This window comes from Austrofundulus limnaeus, unplaced genomic scaffold, assembly GCF_001266775.1.
Source record: "Austrofundulus limnaeus strain Quisiro unplaced genomic scaffold, Austrofundulus_limnaeus-1.0 Scaffold796, whole genome shotgun sequence".
NCBI lineage: Eukaryota > Metazoa > Chordata > Actinopteri > Cyprinodontiformes > Rivulidae > Austrofundulus > Austrofundulus limnaeus.
Genome location: NW_013953198.1, coordinates 1 through 20,774, shown reverse-complemented (window position 1 = coordinate 20,774; position 20,774 = coordinate 1). Strand labels below are relative to the sequence as shown.

The following is a 20,774-nucleotide window of genomic DNA, read 5'->3' as shown; positions in this document are numbered from 1 at the left end:
GTGTGTGTGTGTGTGTGTGTGTGTGTGTGTGTGTGTGTGTGTGTTTTAGCATGACTGCTGTGTCAAATAGTTATAGACACAAGCAGAAAATTGGTGAATTAGCTTAAAACCAGTAAATGAATACTAAGCTCGCACACAGCTTTGTTCAAAACAGACGCCTTTTTTCAATTGCTTAGATACTTTTAAAAAATTAAAAAACATACAGTTGTGATTAAATATTGTACGTATTATTGTGTTTTTATTGTGTGTGTCTCAAATATAATTTTGAACTTACGTTTGTATTACAGCAGCTAAAGTAGCCTCATCAAACAAGAAGTGAGCTGCAGAGCTCAAATGTGCTTTTTTCCCCCAAATATTTAAACTTTTAATTGAGATGTGTATCCATTAACGACATTTTACATGTTCTATGCAAAAAATGGGATAAGATTTTCATGTAGGTTGAAGAAAAAGAAGGTTTTTCATCTCTGGTCTGTGGCCAGTGTGGCACATTTAATACACAGCCACCAACCTAATTGAATGAAGATACATAAGCAGCAGAAAGATAAATGCTTAAACAATGGATCAGATTTTATTGGTGCTAAAATTTAATGAACTGATGCATTTAATCCTAAAACCACATCTGTACATGGTTGTACATGTCCCTATATTGGTACAAATCAGGTAATCTTCACAGTGCTTGTAGTAATAAGTGAAAGATGTGAACTGTAGGATCTGATTATAAGAACTGATTTCCTCCAGCGCTACAACAGGACTATATTTTGATTCTTTAATGAATAAAATGTTTAAAACATCACTCTTTAGCATTATCGTAGACAAGCGTCTCATATCTCAACCACATCCATCCGTCACTCATCAATCTCTGCTCCGCCTTATCAAAGCTGTGACAAGCTGTCACGTCCCCTGGTGCCCTTTCACATTTGCCCACCCTTCCAATTTCCCTGCACTCTGAATGCAAATCCCCCTCTAAGGCCGAGTGACGAGAAGTAATGGGAGGACAAAGAACCCTGCAAGTCCCCATTCAGCACAATGGATAGCTCTGCTGATGCAGTTTGTTGCTGAGTGTCATTGGCTCATGTCAGGACCAAGGACAGTTCCCGGCATTGGCTCAGTGTGTGGCTGCTCACCGCCTGTTTTTCAACAGGGGAGAGAAAAAAAACTCTGCCATCAATCCAACAGTGCTGCAAAGCATTTTAGGTAACATACATTGTCAACGCATTTCAAATCTAAATGTTTGGACCACTGATTTTTTTTCAAGTTTCATTAAAAGTAAGGAGGAGCGTGGTCGAGAGGAAGCTTGATTACCTGATCCAACTCCATATCTTTAGTTCTCACTGCAGAAACGGGGACAGATATTGTAGCATCTGCTGGCAGGCTGAACTAACACCAGGGGTTCTGACCAAACTCACAAACACACACACACACACACACACACACACACACACACACACACNCACACACACACACACACACACACACACACACACACACACACACACACACACATGCACAAACACTGCTGAATACCACATCTTTTATCAGAAAAGACATATCTGAGGTACTCCTGCTGATGCATAAACAGCTCTAAGCACTGAGCCTGTGTGCATCTCTAACAGCAGAGGAACATGTTTTATTTCGGTTAGTTTCCACTCTGTGGGAAGCAGGAAGCGCTTCATGTTAGAGTGCACACATGAACGTGTGGATCTTACAGGTAAACTCAGCCAAGTTTTAGCTCAGGCTGTAAATAATTACCATATGGAAAGACAACTGTTGCCTTCATGGAGAAATGGATGCATTAATTGAATTGAGCGAAAATAGGATGAACTAATTAATAATGAGGGAAAAAACTCACACAGGGTTGGCTTACATGTCATTAAAGGTGATATCGTTTTACCTGTGGGGGTCTATGTTTGTTTTTTATCACAGATCTTTAAAAAGTCTGACCTGCCGATTCTGATTTTGGTCAGTACTTTTTTTTTGAATAGCTGACACTGTCAGGTGTTATAAGGTCACAATACAACGTCTACGTCCCAATCTTATTTTACTGAAAATCAATGAACAATACCATTGAAACAATACAAACTTGTTTTAACTGGGCATTAGTGCTCACAGCAGAGCAAAAGGAAACAGTGGCTAATTTTCACACCTTTGTGAAAGTCAATGAGACGCCGATCTTTTCCACCGATCTTATCTAAGTACCTGCCGATCTCTGATCTCCCAAAATGAAAGAACTCTGTATCGATAAATTGGCTGGCTAATTTACTGGTACACCCCTATCTTTACGTAGATTTGTGGAAAAAGGCATGGACACTTTAGGGCTCTGGTCCCATCATTAACAACCCACATGCTAATGAAGATTCAACAACTTAAAGACCAGGGGGTAAAGACAACTTACGGACAAGGACCATGATTGCTAGTTGTAAAGTCACAACCCACCTCCTCTATTCAAGCCTGGTGCCATTTATTCTGTGTCCAGATGTCTGTTAACATTAACATTAATTGCCCTTTTGAGACCCGAATAAATCTGAACCAGAACCTGAACCTGAACCTGAACCTAAATCTCGTTGAATCCGCTGTTCCACACAGGAATAGGGTGTCACAAAACTAAAACTGGGCATCACAACACCGAAGTGGGCATCAAAACGTTCCTTTAAAAGCCAGGCTGAGAGCGATCTCCAACACATAATTTACATTTTGAAGAATCCGTTGAGATTGAGCATTTCATCATTTACAAGCTTTGACCCAAACAGCTAAACCTCCATCCCATCTCATCATTAGATGGTTTTAGTCTAAAACACTGGTGATCTGCATTCCACCAAGGAATAGACCTGATCTGATAGAGTGATACAAAGAAAACTAAATAATCAGTTTTATTCCAGCAGTCCAGTACCTGTAGACGATCATTAAATTTACAAAGCATTAGCAAGTGCATGGTGCCAATGCTTCTAATGGGGTTATGTGTGTTGACTGACAATCAGGAACACGTGCTGCCGCTCTCAGAGCTGAAGCAGGAAACAAATGCTCATATGCAGCTGACCTGAATAGCCCTGAGCAGTGAAACCTCTGTAGGCTTAACCAAGGTGAAACAGTGCACAGCAACCAAACAGGCTAAAGACTAAACACAACACACCCTTTTGTTGGTTGGTCTAATTTTGAACGTCATGTAAGAACTGTTTCTCGAGTAAAAGCATGTGATTTTTTGTACAAATAAAAAAATAAAGCTGGTTTATTTTTCCCTAGTAAGCTCAAATGTAGCAAAATCTACCTGCAAGTTTTTTTGCTCGGCCCTTCAAATATTCTCTGTGAAACTATGAGTTCTACTGTTATTCTGAAGCTCCTTTATTTTGTAAGATCAATGAAATCTCACTCATTTTTTGGCAACTAGTCCAAACGTAAAACAGACTCCCCGCGGTTCCCAAACTGTTAAACTGTTGTTTTAACTTTACAGACAAACTGATTGCACTGTGAGCAGAAGCACTAGTCTGTTGCCTTTCTTTCAATCTGTGAGGTGCAGGTAGAAGCGACAAACCCAGAGTGATTTACAGGAAGGTCTGGGTGGTTGGGCAGATGGAAGTCCATTACTAAGAAAAGGCATCATCAGAAGAACCGCTGTCTCCAAGTTCTCCGCCCACTCCTGCTCTGTCCACTCGAGAAGCCTGCTCTCCACTCAGTGGGCCCCACTTGTCCAGTCTGAAGAGTCATGAGTCATAGAGACAAAGATCTGCAGCTCTCTCCCTGACCCTCCTCTCACACTACCTGCAATTCTCTCCATCTTCTCCTTGTGATCATTTCCTGTGAGGTCAGCCCCTCCTGCTGCTGGAGAGGGACAGGTCGGGCGCTATCAGTCAGCACAACCCTTTGCTCCTCATCAGTGTGTGTGTGTGCGCGCCTCTCACTATGTGTCATCACACAGCACTAAGGAGCAGAAGAGAGCCTGCTGGTGAGATTGAGGCAGAGTTAAGTGATTGGAGCGCAGGAACAAATGGATTAAAGGAGAACTGAAGAAGGTGGCAGAAGGAGTCTCTTCAATATCCAGCCGAGCTCTTAGAGCAGATTTAGCCTGGATAGAGAGCGGGAAGGCACTTAAAGGAACTTTACAGAGCTGATTATCCAGAAGAAGTGGAGATTAAGAGTGGCAGCACGGTGATGACACACACACACACACACACACACACACACACACACGCACACACACATACACACACACAAATATTTACACATTCTGTTGTGAAAACAGTGATGAAAATTATTACTTGAAAGTTGTGCTCTAATAAAAACTAATAAGGATTCATATTAGAGCTGGGCGATATGGCCTAAAATCAATATCACGATATATTGACTAGTTCACCTAGATAACGATAAATGCACGATAACACTTACTGCCACCCCCCACTACACACAAGTACATGGAATAGTATAGTCATATCACTATACACTGTGTCCATGTTCTTAGTCAAAGTTCACAATTTAGATTTTGAACAGCTTTTATGTAGTTTATATTTGTCATTTTAGTGTTTTTAATATATTTAATAAAAAACATTTTTGGCAAGACTTGAGTCACAAACAGTCATACAAATATTTAACCATCTTCATAACTTTTCAGTGCAAACACATTATGTATTATAATTTTATATTTAAAAAAATATATATCAAATATGTCTTTTGTACTGCACCAAATAACTTAAATACATAATTATTTATTAGATTGACTGATTTCTCTATTAAAATAACTATTTCTTTCAAAAAGATTATATTATTTAGAGAGCTCATGCAATAATTTAATACTGTTTATTCTTCATATTTGATCAATTATTGAATCACAGAGCAGTTCAGTTACAGTATGGTTCTAAATATAAGCAAACTATATTAAGAAAAATGAAATTTAAAGATATTTACGATAAACTACATTACATAGTGTTTTTTTTTCCTTTTTTGGTGGGGGTGTGGGGTAACGCTAAGCTGAAACTTGTCTTTTCTATAATGTGGGACAAACAAATGTTCATCTGTTAGAGTTAATATTGTTTTGTTAGAAGAGCTGAAACAGTGGCTCTCTCTGTTAAGGGAGCACTGTCGAGGACAGGAGTTTGGTCACGCGAGCAAAGTTGGACATAATCTGTTCGATAACGAAGCTCTGAACACAAAAACTTATCATGTGTTAGATTTTAAATACCAATGACTCGGGTAGCTCAGGAGCGAAGTGTGAAGGATGGGGTTTGTTCACTCAGGACAGGAGCTGCAGGCTGACCAGTGTTTATCCTGCAGCTTCACTGACATCAGAAAGACCCGCCCTGCTCTGCTCTGATTGGATAAACTAAGCTGTGGGGTTCATCTGATTTGGTGAATGCAGCGTCTGTTTAAACCTGTATCAGACTGGGCGGCTTTAAAGAGACCGCAACAGAAAACAAGCAGGTTTCTCTTTTCCTCACTTTTTTAAATACCAAAAATACCGACATGGGCAAAAAGACGTCAGTCGTTGTCATAAATGTCGGTATTGGTTATTTTCCGGTTTATCGCCCAGGCCTAATTCATATGATGTTTTTTTTTTTTTTCATTTCTGTTTCAATCGGCTACTCCTTCTTACATCAGTTTTTGTTGTTTATTTATACTTTTTAAATTTAGACAAAGCAACAACCAGAAAAAGGGACAGGAAACAATTCAACTTATTTTATAAAACACTCTAATACATTGTCTCTGTTGGTTTTATCTGCAACTGCTAGTTGCATCCAATGATTAACATTCAGCAGGATTCTCCAAACAGCTCTTTGATCAGACTTTTATGACAACAGAGAGAGGAGATTCTTGAAATGCCAGAGGGGGAAAAAATGATATGTTTGCGCATTTGCAATTCCATAATAAAGCAATAATCCTCTGCATCTTTAATCGTGTTATTTGTTTCAAAGCAGAGTTGTTTTTTTCCCTACCTCCATCTGACCTCTGTACCTCATCTCATTTCTGCATTCCCTCATCTGCCAATTACCTCCTTTCCTCTCTGCATCTCTAAAGGACACTTGAGATTCAAACCTGATACTGTAAAAAATAAAAAATAAAAAACACTGCTGTGACCTTCGCCTCTGATCAAATGCTTGGCCTCTGTCTGTAGGGCAGATTAATGAGCCTTGGTGGCCTGGACATTTGGTGCCAGCTCTGGTCAGCTGTGGCCACTCAAAGGAGCTGTAAGTGAGAGAAAGATGAGACACCTACTCGCTGTGAGTAGGTGTCAGATACTGAACTACAAGCTCTCACCCACTGTGACTCCATTAAACCAGCTCTACATCTGACAAGGCAACAGAAAAAAAATGCGAGATGAAAAGCAGAAAACTGAATTCACTGAGGAATTCATTAAAAACAAACTTTATTAATGTCAATCAGAAACTATGATCATTTTTATGTGAATATTTTCTACAGTTTTTCAAACCCACAGCTTGATTACTAAATAAAAAACCTCTCAATATTTTTGATTAGATCCTTCATCTGCTCTGTTTCGTACTCCTTTCTTGTCACATGGACAGATGTTACAGCCCCAATATGTGCTAACGCTACATTATGTGTGGCAGGTTTGATGGAGGAGGATTGAGGAAACAGCTGGGAGCAAAATCAGCAAATAAGACAAATGTTAACACGATTTGGACTTTTTCAAACTAAAGCAACGGCTGGGGTAAAAAGAGAGTAACTCTATTCCAACCGTGCCCAGAGAGCAGAACAAACACAAGGTAAGTATGAATGATTGGTCAGGAAGTGAACTCGTGTTCTTGATAAATCTTATCAAAAAGCTGGACTGAGCTGTGCTTTAGTTATGCTGCAAAATCTCTTTGTTCTCCCTGTTTAAATCTACATTGTCGATCTTTCATTTTCTCTGTCCCCATAGAAACTACACTAAAAGCAGTGGTTCTCAATATTTTCTGTTATGTACCCTGAGACAACTTATGTTTTGAAGATATAAAAACTATTAATTAAACTGGCGGCTGTGTCAGAGTGGTTAGGGAAGTCGTCCTGGAACCGGAATGTCACTGGCTCAATCCCCCATCCAGCTGTCTCAGTTGTTGTGTCCTTGGGCAAGATACTTAACCCCTAATGTCTCTGATGTGTGTTCCATCAGTGTATGAATGTGACTGGCACTGATTAGTCTCCATAGTTGATTGTACAAGTTAGCTTTGTAGGAGATCTGGTAGAGTGCTGTGTGAATGGGTAAATGAGGACACAGATTGTAGTGTGAAGCGCTTTGAGTGTCCTGGTTGGGTAGAAAGGCACTACACAAGTACAGTCCATTTACCATTTATTCTGTGTCAGAACATACATTTGTATTGTAGTTGTTTTTGGAAATATGGATAAATCATCAAGGTACAAAAACTGTACATGCGCTACAGTTACTTTATTAATGACTGGATTACTCAATAATATAAACTTTGCCAAAAAGGTAAGGATATTTGTGTTTGATAGATTATTGTCCCCATGTCACTGAGGCAGGGGACAAGTGCTCTCCGTCCATCCATTCACCTTATGATTTAAATAATGAAAGCCTGTGATGATTCCAACAAAACTGCTAACAGTTGGCCACTACTGAATGTCCAAGCACCAGAGACATTTTAAAGGTTGTGTGGTCCAAGATGGCTCCCAAAACCGAATATTACATCACATAAAAATGGCAGTAGCTCAGTAACGAAAGCAGCTATTGCACTAATTTTGTTTTAAGTACATCTAAGTATGTGCCAAAACCTTTCATTGTTTGGTGTTCCTGTTTTATTTTCTCATTTCCTGTTTCCTCTGTTTCCTGTGCCATGTTATCCTCAGTCAGCTTCTTAGTGTTTGTCCAGCCTGCCACTCACACCTGTCTGTCATCACCCAGGTGCTTCCACTCGCCAATTGTCTTCAGTTGTATTTAACCGGTCTCTTGTCTTCATTGCCTTTTCATTCTTCAAGCCATCATCTTCCTCCCTGTTTTTCACTATCATCATTATTTTTAGTACTTTGCTGCCATGTCAGCATTTCTCTTTTGTTATTTATTAAATCAGTTTTTGTTCTTACATTCAAGTCCACATGTTTGCCTGGTTTTTGGGTTCATACCACCTTTCTTGACACTTTTGGCCATTTTTACTCTTGCGATGGGGAACATCAACTATTGTTGGCATCAAATTCTATCTTGTCTCTTTGTTGTAACAGTGTTTTATGGCTATAAATCTTATATCGTTGGAAAGCCTGTTAATTTCCCTTTTAAACTGTGCCAAATTTGTAAGGAACATGCATTTGTGGGATGAGCAGTAGAGCTGAGTATGTGGGTTGCACGTAGGGCTGTGCAGAATATGCAGTAGACGGTAGAAACGGTATGAAGTTGGCCTATGGTAGACATTGACCCTCTACTGTCCTGTCATCAGTTACGTCATCCCACCTGTGTCAACAGGGCTGTGAATGCAGAGACAACTGAGCAGGAGTTTGAAATATAATGAAGAAATTCTAGTGTTTTAAAACACGTATAGAAAGAATAAATCCTCAAAATTTCCTCCTCCCGCTGCAGAAAAGTTACATTGTGTCGTCGTGTCGGGGGATCATTTCCTCCCTCCCTCCCGCTGCACATCAAGCAGAGCGAAGCATTAACAACCATAGTTTTTTCGCACCCAAATTGTCGGGGAAAAAACTTGGTTTTTTATGTAGTTTCCCACAGAGATGATAAAAAAAATGTGGACTTTCGTTCAGCCATAAATTGATCTTGCTAATGTAAAGTCGGCTTCTGCTCTGATCATGAAGATGATGAAGATGAGAGCAGCAGAGCAGCAGCCAATAAGTTCAGCAGGCAGAAGCTCATTGTATGGCAGGCAGATATTACATTTATTTGGCTTCACCACACTTACATTCTAGTTATCTGAAATAGTTTTATCACAGGACTGTATGCACACTTAAGGCCCTTAAGGTCCTGTCACATTATAACATTTTAGTCAACATTGAATTTTTTATGTCTAAATGACAAATTTTACTTGAAGTACTGGTTATAACATCCACTTTATTTTAATATTTTTGAAAATTTGAGAAATGCTTTTGTTTGTTATTGAAACCGTTTTGTAATATACGTATATAAAACATTCTTTTAAACTTCTGTCATGTTCATTTGCACTACAGCAAAAATGCTGGGCTTGATTGTGATTACAGTTTTCTGCAAAAAAAATGCTCTTAAAAATGACATTATCTTTGCTTTTTATGCTAATTTTCTACCTTGATATTTATTGTTACCGTGAAGGGATTCAATTTATACCATGATATGAATTTGAGGTTATACCGCCCAGCCCTAGTTGCAAGCATAAAAAATTGCCAAATCTTCTCTGCTTTACAGCATATTTTTTTACTGACATTGTTTCAAACTTCTGGTACCCCCAGTTGCTCCCAATCAGGGGCCCGCTATAAGATTTATTGTCAGGAAGCATCGTTACAGCAAATAATTATTCCACAACACACAATTGTCTTTACGTTTTGTGCTAAGTTTATTTGAATACTAATAAATACAACGTCTGCAAATCTACTCTAAAGCAGAAAGGCTTTATCTCACTTAGCTAACGTGCAGCATTTATTAAGCAGTCAGGAACAATGTTGGTCTGTCGACATGTGATTTGCATCTAGTTGCAGAACTTGTAGGAAAAACTTGTTGTTTCCTTCAACTAATCTTATTCTGGCTCTCTTTTATCTCTAATGGTTTTACAACTGAGTGTGGATCACAAGCCTGCTGCTTTTCTATCACAACAGCCACGAAACCTGTTTTTTTTTATTTAAAATGGAACAATGTTCATGGCTTCGGCAAAGATGAAGGAAAGCAGTTCTTTGTAAATAAACCTGTGTTTTTCCCCCCTCTCCCCCCTGAGCCCTGCATCCCCCTGGCCACAGCAGGCCAAACAGGATTTGTGCCACGTCCCGTTGCCACCGTCTCGACGGAGGATTTATAGACTGCTTCCATAATGCACTTTCTCCCTACAAAGAGGCAGCATAAATCTGCCTGTTTTTTCTATTTCCTTTTTTTTTTCTTTTTTGTTTTGTCACTTCCTTTTTTTTATTTGCTAATGGGAACCTCAAAAAGCCCACCGGCTTTCTTTATCTCATCCACACACTCACAAAAAGCGCTAGCTCGCACGTCACACGACACGTACAAATGCCCCCATATAGACGGAGATAAATTATGGGACCTGTCTCGATCCATCCCCGAACTTTACGAGTAGACGTCTGAGCTGCTACAGCAGGGCTCCTCCAAAAAAAATTTAAAAAAAGGCAGAATAATGCACCCTGGATGTTTGCATGCTTTAGACTCAGAATAAAATATAAAGTGTGTTTGTCTGGATATAATAAAGCAGCAAAAAATATAAAATGTTCAAAATACAAAGAGTTCCACAGTGGGAAGCTGAATTAAAATACACGGTGCTGGTAATGAGCTATCTAAATTCAGAGTTCATATTGCTTGGAATTACACAAAAGCAGGGCTTCGGGCAGTTCTGGTTAGGGGAAAAAAACTGAAAAAAAAACTTTACAGCTCCTTATGCTTGGCTGCCAGAGGATTCTCCCTGTCGCGCGGCGACACGGCTGGTTCCAGGGAAATCGTTTGAGCCTCTGCATGTATCTGCGAATGCAATAATTCCTTTGTAAAACGACTTCACCTCCTTCGCCCATTCCGGCACACTTTGGCGCCTGTCAACGTGTCGGATGCACCCTATCACACACAAAGAGAGGGATGCTAAAGCTCTGATTACTGACAACACATTCTCAGGGTAGGGGGAACACATGCTGAAAGGTGGCGGTGTGTGTGTGTGTGTGTGTGTGGGGGGGGGGGGGTGTCCAGGGTGAGGGTGATTAAAGAAACCTTCACATTCGCTTTTTCTTAGAATGGCTACAGGAGCGGCGGCGCTTCAAAGTTATCTGAGCAGCTTCGCGTGTTCTGAGGCAGAACGGGCTCACAAAAACACAAAGCTGCTGTTAGAGTCGTTCTTTAAAAGCTGAAAGGCGGACGAGATGAGGAACGTCACTTGTGTTTTTTATCAGCTGGAACAGGGACTGAGGAAGGGCCAGTTGAGCAGCAGATACTGTAAAACCTGCAGACAACTGACTTGTAATTTATTCAGTCATTCTTTTCTTTCTTTTTGCCTGATTTTTGTTTCCGTGTACAGTGGCCCCAGGGAATCAATTAGAACCACGGCGCGTTTGGTTTTTCCACCTCCATTGGCTCAGCAGTAATTTGTTTACTTCACAGTCGAGCTCTGGATGGGAGAAGCAAATAAATAAATCCTTCATCAAATGAAATATTCTGCTATTTCAGGACGTGCTGCTTGCATAAATTCGGTGATTCCTCACGTTCCCCAACAGGTACCAGTTTGCCCCTGAGTGCAGCACAAGGTGGCCATCCTGTTGTTGTTTGTAAGCGTGCACGAGGCAAAAATGCTGACCCCCCCCCCCAGCCGGGGTCACAGCCTGCAGCGTGGCCATTAGCATATGTTTTCCTTCCACGGAGCACGCCGCCGAGGCGAACAGCGAGGAGGCTCGCTGCTGTGTCAGGAGCCGCTCATCACAGCTGCAGCGTCTCCCAGCTGCCAGACGAAACTGACAGGTGTCACCTTGTTATTTCGCAGTGGTGGAGCGCCGCAGCGGGTCCGCGGGGAGTTGATTAGCGCGAACCTGTTGCCACATTTCCCAGCGTACCCACGGCACACGCCACTCTCACAGGAGGACTGAACAGGTCCCACTGCAACCGTGGGGGGGCTGGGAGGCTAAAATTAGTTCAGCAGTGAAGCAGGAACGTGCCAACGGTGAGGCACGCATGTGTGACATCTGGGTGTTGTTATCCTGCTGTATGTCTGTGATTATAGAGAACATTTGGTGCATGTTTTGAAAATTGGATGAGCTGTAACAGAGGTACGAAGAGGAGGAGAGTTAAATGAAATTAATACATAAAAAAGGTAATCCTGAGCTTTATCCTATGGTCTAGTTTAAAAGAGCCTATTTCTGTAGTTTTCTATGCAATTCCTAAACTCGGGTACGCAATCAACGTAAACAAAGCTCTCAAATGAATCTGCGAAAAACCACCTGGACATTTTGAGTTACGTAACTGGTGGTGCTCTGTAGGTAAACAAATTTGGTGAAGTCTGACATAAAACCTGAGAAGAAAGGTTTAAGTGGAAATCTAAGAATCTACAGCTAAACAGGGGAGAAAAAAAGGAGTAAAGACAACTGTTAGGAATAAATATCGTAGAGCAGAGTGCCTTTACTCAAACTTTCATGGATGTCACCATCACTGACACACGTTCTGTAAGTAAACAAACACATCGGCTATTCAGAAATATTCTGTGTGTGTGTGTGTGTGTGTGTGTGTGTGTGTGTGTGTGTGTGTGTGTGTGTGTGTGTGTGTGTGTGTGTGTGNGTGTGTGTGTGTGTGTGTGTGTGTGTGTGTGTGTGTGTGTGTGTGTGTGTGTGTAAAATGGGATTCCTATTTTTTTGGACCAGTCAATAACTTTTCAGAAAGTAACTTTAGGAGGAATAAATTACACTCATACATCACTATAGTTGTAGAAAGTAGAAATCTGTCCTGGGACTCCTTATTTTCACCATATTTCTTGGTTTGTGGTGGATTTGATCACCCTGTCAAACCTTTACTGCTCACACTCAAAGTTTAACACAAGTGCTCCCAAACACACTTACACTATCACCACTGATGCTTTAAAGCTTAAAGATGCAAGCATGCAATTTACTGGAAAAAAAAAAAGCCCTTATGCAGCACATTTGCAGATGCTTTTTTGGCTCATCTGCTCTACTTTCCTCCTGCATAACTCCACCTATCAGTCAGAAACAAGAGGAAAAGCAGCACAAGGCTTTGGAGTCCTGAGCGGTGCAGCCTTTCCTCCTCCATCCAGTCCTCCGCAAAGACAGCATTAAAACATGACACCTGGACAAGGCTGTGACACCTAAACTCTTTCTGTGTTTCTTGCTGGGCTTCCAGAACATAAAGCAAACAGCTTGAAATACCGTCGGTGCTCAGTTCAGAGTCCAGAAAGCATGAAAGGCAGTTTGTGATCAGCGCGATCTGGGAGGACTTTTCAGCGTCAGAGACGTTTTGTCCCTCAGCAGGAACAAGCCGCCCTTCACCGACCCTACCTTTGGTGTGAGCCGAGCTCAAGCCCAGCGCCACCACAGCCAGCACGCCGGCTATCCTCAGCATCTTCTCGGCGGGGAGCTTCAGGGAGGAGAGGGACCACAGCGACCGCTTTCTCCTCTTCTCCTCTCTCTCTCTCCTCCTCTCCTTCCTTTATTCAGCAGCGGGCTCCTCTCTTCTTCTGTCTCCTCTTTGCTCAAAACGCAGAGTGGAAACAGTTCTCCGATGCGTGGAGCAGCGGGGGGATAAAGAAAAAAAAAAGGCAAGAAAAGCGACGGAGAAGGATGCTGGGTGGAGCTGGAGCGGAGAGCGGAGCCGGGGGTGCGTCCGCGCGGGAGGCAGCAGGTGAAGTGTTTCTGCTGAGACGGGACCGGAGAGCGGAGCACCCCCGGGGTCCACACCGAGACACGTCACGGGGAGGGGAGAGCTGGATTCACTCTCTTTCTTTCTTTCTTTCTTTCTTTCTTTCTTTCTTTCTTTCTTTCTTTCTTTCTTTCTTTCTTTCTTTCTTTCTTTCTTTCTTTCTTTCTTTCNCTTTCTTTCTTTCTTTCTTTCTTTCTTTCTTTCTTTCTTTCTTTCTTTCTTTCTTTCTTTCTTTCACCTCCACTCTCCTCCCCCTACTATCTGTGGAGCACCCCACCCCCACTCTGAAGCTGAAATATCTCCTATTAACACAGAGGAGCCCAAAGTGGGGCCCGCGGGCCAAATTTGGCCGGCATAGCCATTTGATTTGGCCCACCAACAGTTGCCAAAGTTACAAGGTTGTAACCTGTTATCCTATAGGTAGAAACGGTATTTCCATTGGTCAAATGACTATATAAAAGGGCTGTAGTGAATGTAGTTTTCAGTCATAGTAATGACATATCTTTGATTTATTAGGATTAAACAAGAAACATGTAATGACAACAATAAATATTTAGATCAGATTTAACCCCACATGTAGATTTGCACACTTTATAAGGCCACAAAAACTCATATTTTATCAATTTATGAAATGTCCCATGAGCCTTTGCTATTTGAGTGTGTGGCAGACTTTCTGCAAGTGCACAGACTAAAACAAAAGAGGACCATTGCACAGCTTAATGGTTAAAATAAAGGACTTTACTTTAAAAAAGTATTTGTATTTTGTGTATTATATAACTGCATTTGGCCCGCAGCCATGGATAGATTTTCATTTTGGCCCCCTCGGGGAAAATGTTTGGGCACCCCTGTCTTAACAGATATGAAGTTAAACCCCCTCCTACACTGTAAAAACTGTCTGCTGGTTTAACAGTAAAAATACAGTTTTCTATACACTTTTTTTTCTTTTTTCCAGTTGTGTATTCTACACAGTCCAGGGCTATTCAACTAAATTGCTCTGGGGGCCACAATTACTGCAGGCCAACAGCTCAGGGGCCGAACATCCAGCAATTAAAGTCATTATGTAAATAAACCAAGTATTACACACTGTAAAACACGAAATGTTGGATTTACTTAACCATGTTATGTTACCTGGTTCCACTTAACTGAGTTGAGTAAATTCAAAGCAATATACCAGTTTTTTAGCCAAAGAACATGAATATGTTGCTTTGAATGTACTCAACTCAGTAATGTGGAACCAGGTAACATAACATGGTTCAGTAAATCCAACATTTCATTTTTAGAGTGCAAAGATCTGTTACCTTTGAAATAGTTTATTTTGCTGCATTTAATCATGAATACAACATGCAGAACCCTAAGTAGTGATGATTAAACAATATCAAAATACAAGAATAACATGTTATGCCTCATGTTTTAACACAAATATTATTTTCATGTTACTGACTTGCCAAATTTTTTAACAAATTTTATTTTCACTTTCATGGTTTTATCTTCAGCTGATTGTAATTTTAACTGTCTTGAGTGTTCATAGAAATGTTTTTTACCAGCTTCTAGCCAGGATTCTGACATTTCTGTAGATGCCAAACATGTCCAACTGAAAGAACTAATAGTAGAAAACCTGGGGTTTGAGCTTAAGAGATGAATGAACCAATAGGAGGGTTTCACGTGAGGTCACGCGGCAGTACCATGAAAGCGTGAAGTTCGGCTGGAGGTCAGGAAGTGAAAAGGTGGAGGATCTGCCATCTGAAAAAATACCCATATCTTGTGTAGTTTACAAGTGCTCCACTCATTCTAACTGAATTAATAATGAATAATTATACAGTGATTAAATTATATAATTAATTTAATAAAATCATGGCGTTTTTATTAATGCTCGTCATATTTGAAGCATGTTGCAGCAGGAGGATGCAAAAGAGAGCTGATTCATGGGGGGGAGGGCTCATTCCACCCTCTGGTGTCACCCCCACCCCGCCGAACAAACATAAAACCCCCCAAACTCCTTTCTGACTGAAGCCTGAAAATATTAGACAAGTGGCAAAAAAACTAGAGGAGGATGAAAATAAAAAGAGGCAGAAGCTGAATAAAGTTCGGCAATGATGAGACGGTGAGATCAGAAGTTAGCAATGAGATATCCGAAATTTATTACATTTATTATATTTGTATAAGTATATTTCATAGTTATGGTAGCCTGGTTAAAACCAGACCCTGTCCTTCACTTTGCTTCGTATGAGGGTCTGGACTTGATGCATAGAGAAGTGATTCTTGCAGGAGGCGTGGCCTCTGCTGAAGCATGTGTGTGTTGTCGCTGTGACGGAGGCTAAGCTAAGAAGCTAACCGGAAATCACATGTGCTGTAAACAACCCTACTGAGAGGAGAAATATACCGAGCTGAACGTGACGGCTGTAAATGAGAGCTGCTGCTTTGTCAGACAAATTTATTTTAATAGCCTATATGCCATGGACATCCGGTCCAGCACTGGATGCCACTCCCAACACTTCTGGTCCACTGTCAACACAGTGTTAGTGAAAGATTTTTTTTCACCCGACAACAACTCTTAATGATCTCCACAGAACAGAATTAGCATATTACATGTACCAACATTAACACAGGAGACGTACAGGTCCAGCCAAGTGGAAAAAAAATGGTAATAATACACAAAATTTCCTTCAGTTCATTAACATCACATAAGTAAATGCTATTTCAACAGTGTTCAGTTGTGGAGGAGAATCAAACTTTTTCTAAATTTTAAAGGGATTCATCTTTTTCTGGCAATGAATCAGAAAGATTTGCGTAACAGCACTGAAATCACGCTGAGAAGATACGAGTTTATAAAAAGTGATAATCTAAATCTTTTCATCTAGATTTTTAAAGACATCAATCTGGACATCATTTGTTTTGCATTGGAATAAATACAGACTGAGAATAAAACTTTAAAATAGCTATTTTTTGAAAATTATAGTGGTTTAAAAAATCCTAAATAAACCATAAAGTCTACCAAAAGAGAGCACACCGTTTTGTATTTTACACCAGCCAAGCATGGAGCAGGGGCTCATGGATATGTGAATAATGAATGTATTTTGGTAAATTGTTAAATGATTTCATTTTAAAGAATATTTTAATGCAGATACATGTGTACATGTTTTTTATTCTTTTTTTTTTCTTTTACACGTTAAGAGTTCAAATGAATGTATTGAATAAAAAATGCAGTAAGCTCAATAAGACACGAAGACTCATTCTCAAGAGAAACTTGCTCCATATCTTAGAGTCATTTTTATTCTGGTTGTCTCAGACAGTATCAACACATTACTTTTTGAAATGTTATTAAAATCTGTTTGCTAGTTTACAACATATTGTGCGAACTGACGCCGGTGGTTGCTTGATTGTCCTTTTTTCGTGGCAGCGACCGCTAAACACTTTCTGATCAAGAAAATAATCAGCACGTAAACACAAATGGTTGAGTCAAACAGCAGCAGGCATAAAGCTACAACAAAACAGTCCAGCAACACTTGGTGTAATACGTGTCACACTACAGGGTTCTGACAACACATTATGTGTGTGGATTTAGTCAAGTTCATTTTCAGTTCTAGCATAGCTCTATATTTTGATTACTTACTCATCTTTCATAGATGGCAACCTATGATCTGGTCTCTTGCAAATGTTCCAATGTGGGCGCAACTCCTACATTGGTTTTACAGCACCTGATCATCCCAGACAGTCTCCTAACAAAGTATTAACAAGGCCTGACCCTGCTTAGCTTCCAAGATCAGACAGAATCTTGTGTGTACAGGGTGGCATGGCCGTTAAAAACATCAAATATTTTGATGAAATGACTTTAAAATATATAATTTTTTATCATTAGTATGTCTTGAAAGCAGCAAGACAATCCAAAAATTTAATATAATTTTCTGATTATATAGATGTTTGAACCGTTTTAGATCAGCTGATGGCAGAGTTGTACCATTTGATTAGAACCTGAACATCCAGTTATGTTACCAAATTTATGGTATGTTAAAGTTACCAATTTTTTTAAAATCTTTACTAGAATCAGTTGTTGTCTGCCATATTAAATAAATGTATATAAAATACACAGTTGAAAGGTTTTCTGCAAGAATTTGAAATGTTTTCACAACATTGTTTAGCAACTTATTAAACTGATCCATGAGTTTTTTCTACGTTCATCTTCATCAATAAACCAGTGGATAAGATAAGATCAGATAATTTATTAGTTTCCCATAAGACAAATTTGTCTTAGAAGACAATGCATCAGAGTCCTGGTGATACAAAAACACAAAGGAGACTTGAGGCTTTGTGTTGAGGTCTGTGAACTTTATAAAAAAAATGTGATAATAGATTGTCACCTGCTGCCTCTTTTGGAGAACTTGTTCCCAAATCTGACTGCTGCCACATTCTGTATTACAGACAGATTCATTTAATCTCAATTTACAATCAACTGCCTCTCCACTCTGATTGCTTTTGCAACACAGAAGATGTTTTTAGTTTACACAAACTCCTTTTGTATTAGTTTCAGCATCATATGCCTTTCAAAAAATGATGACAGGAGTTCAGAACTGTTTGGATGATGCTGTATTGTGTTGGAACGCCAACAGACGTTCTGTTATGCGCGGCAGACACCCCCGCCCTGCGCTCACACACACACACACACACACACGCATCCCCCCGCGCGCGTGCGTGACAAACACGGACTTTAAACGTGGTTTTATGACATCCACACTGGCGAGGTGGGTGCGCCCTGCGCGTTTATCGAAAGCGTGACTTTTGCTGTCCTGCTGTTCTTTTCTGGAGGGGTCTGTGGGTCAGGGAGGGGTCTGCGGGTCAGGGTCGTCTGATGAGGAAGCAGATGAAGGGATTTGCGCACGGGAACTTTTATTTAAGATTTAAGTTTTTTTTTTTTTTTTTATTTCAAAGGTCCTGGTCCTCATGGCTCACCAGCAGAAGCATAAATATTACTGTTGAGAAAGCTGATGATAAAGTTGAATAAAAATCTAAGTCTTATGAAGGTAAATTAAATATCTGACAGTGATCATTACACAGTGTGGCTCTAATTCCTCACTTCACCATCTGTGTCGCAGTTTCACGTCTCCAAATGAGCGTACGCATGGGTCAGAGCTGGCGTGAGGCACCGCACATTTTCACGTCAAGTTTGGATTTTATAAATCACAACCTTGGCACAAAAAGTGGCGTATGCAAGTTTCTGGGCTCAAATTGTGCGTACGCTAGTTTTATAAATCCGACCCCAGATGATTTAGAGGTGATTTGTTTAGTTAGTTTCGTCACTCCAGAAGCTGCCAGCTCACTTTAGGGGTCGTGCGTCGTGTCACGTCGTTTTGGGCGGTGCGTAAAGAAGGCGGAAGGGGCGCAGTGCGTTCTCGGCACATGCGGTGCTGTGGAAGCAGCCTCCGCCAGAGTTCAAATATCTGAACTTTTCGCCACTCCACGCGTCTTCCACTGAAAACCAAAACAGACAGACTGGAGATCTTTATCTGAAATCGACCGTGTGCAGTTGGATTTTCTGGCAGCATATATCAGCACCGATGTGGATCAGCTGCTCTGGCCCAAAAAAAAAAGGAAGAAAAAGGCAGTCAGCTGGCAGCTTCTGGAGTGACGAAACTAACCAAACTAATCGCCTCTAAATCATCTGGTGAGTTAATTATCTGCTGTGCTCAACATTCGCTTGCTTTTTAGTAAATAAATCAAAGCCATTTTCTTTTATTTTATCTTTATTTGACCCGCCAAGGACACGCTCCTCCCACACCTCGCTGCTGCTGCTTGTTCAGCTCTGAACACTAGTGCGTTCTTCAGTCTGAAAATCGTGCATCCAACAAGAGGCATTTTGCGCTTTTTGGCCGCTCAAAACGCATTCGGTGTGAACGTAGCATTTGAACTCTGGCAACGGCTGGGCGGCGGTGGCTTCCGCAGCACCGCATGCGCGGAAAACGCTCTGCGCCCCTTCCGCCTTCCTTGCGCACCGCCCAAAACGTACATGACGCGACGCATGACCCCTAGAGGCGCATCCTCATAGACTTTGCATGTGAATCGGCCGCTCCTGCCGCTCAAAACGCGTTCAGTGTGAACGTTAGATCTACATAAATTAAATTTGTGGGAATTTTAAATTTAATCTGCGGACAATTTGATGTCACGAGACACAGGGAGGAAGAGGTGAAGAAGTAACTGATTTGTGAGTCAAACACAGCTGGGTCCAGAGATTTAGTTTAGAGAGACAGTACCAGAGAAAAAACATTACAGTAAATATTACATCCCACTTTGTAAACAACACAGAAGTAGTGGCAGTTTTGTGCATGCGTGATTCTTTTGCAGCGGTTTCTCCTCTCAGCTGACTTCAGCCGAGGCTGGGGGTAGGGTTGGGGGTGCTGCACGAGGCTTCAGTGAGTCGGACGGCTTTAGGAAGGGGGAGGGGCTCACCTCCACGCTCGCTGCTTGCGGAGGGGAGGAGAAAAGGAAAAAAGTGCTTGGAAAATGCTGTCGCCAAAGCTCCTAAAAGTCTCTAAAAACACCGGGGCTAGATCTGTCAGACGAATTTAGTGACTTTTTGGAAAAATGTCTAAGGGTTCTAAAAAGGGTTCTAAAAAGTTGCTAGATCTAGTGACAAAGTCGCTAATTTGGCAACACTGCAGACTGGCCATTGGGAGTATCTGGACTTTTCTTGGTGGCCCGGAGCAGGCAGCGAGGGAAAAAAAAGTTGTTTAGTTGCGCTCAATACCAGTAGATGTGATAATGCATCAATTCATTGTTTACCAACCAAGACCAAAGAAGAAGAAAAGTTTGATGAAGAAGAGGAAGAAGAAGTAAGAAGAAGAAGACCAATAATTAAAATAAGAAGAACAAAAATGGAAAATAAATGTAAGGGAGGAGAACAAAAATTGATAGAAAAGAAAAAGCATCTACAAGCAAATTCAGCCAAGTGTCAGAAAATGACATTTATTTTTTTTCTGGTGCATCATCATCCTCACTGGAACCTAAATCTGGAGAACGTGACCGGGAGGAGGATGGTAGTCATGTAGGTGGCCATATTTTCTTCTGTTTGCTAACTTTTAAAACAATGCATTTAGCTGTTAAATAAATAAAGCCATTATCATGTGTGGACTGGATACAAACTGTGCTCAGTAACTGATAATTTTAAAAAACTGTGTTGCTTAACATCAGTTTTAGAAATTTACATCATGCATTGACATTCTAAAGGGTAAAAATCATAAATGTTGTTTGTGGGTTTCACAAATAACTTTGCCCACTTGGATTTTTATTTATTTATTTATTTATTTATTTATTTATT

The 20,774-nt window shown here is 40.7% G+C and overlaps 1 protein-coding gene across 2 annotated transcripts in view; it reads right to left on the bottom strand.

Annotated features, from left to right (window-relative positions):
* The window catches only part of LOC106532581 (calsyntenin-2), a 119,477-nt gene extending 105,871 nt beyond the window's left edge, over positions 1 to 13,606 (bottom strand). For both annotated transcript variants that reach the window (XM_014028678.1, XM_014028679.1), the window contains exon 1: positions 13,108 to 13,606. In XM_014028678.1, the coding sequence (XP_013884132.1) occupies positions 13,108 to 13,171 (64 nt within the window). In that variant the 5' untranslated portion in view covers positions 13,172 to 13,606. The remainder of the gene's footprint in view (positions 1 to 13,107) is intronic.
* Positions 13,607 to 20,774: the final 7,168 nt, after the last annotated feature.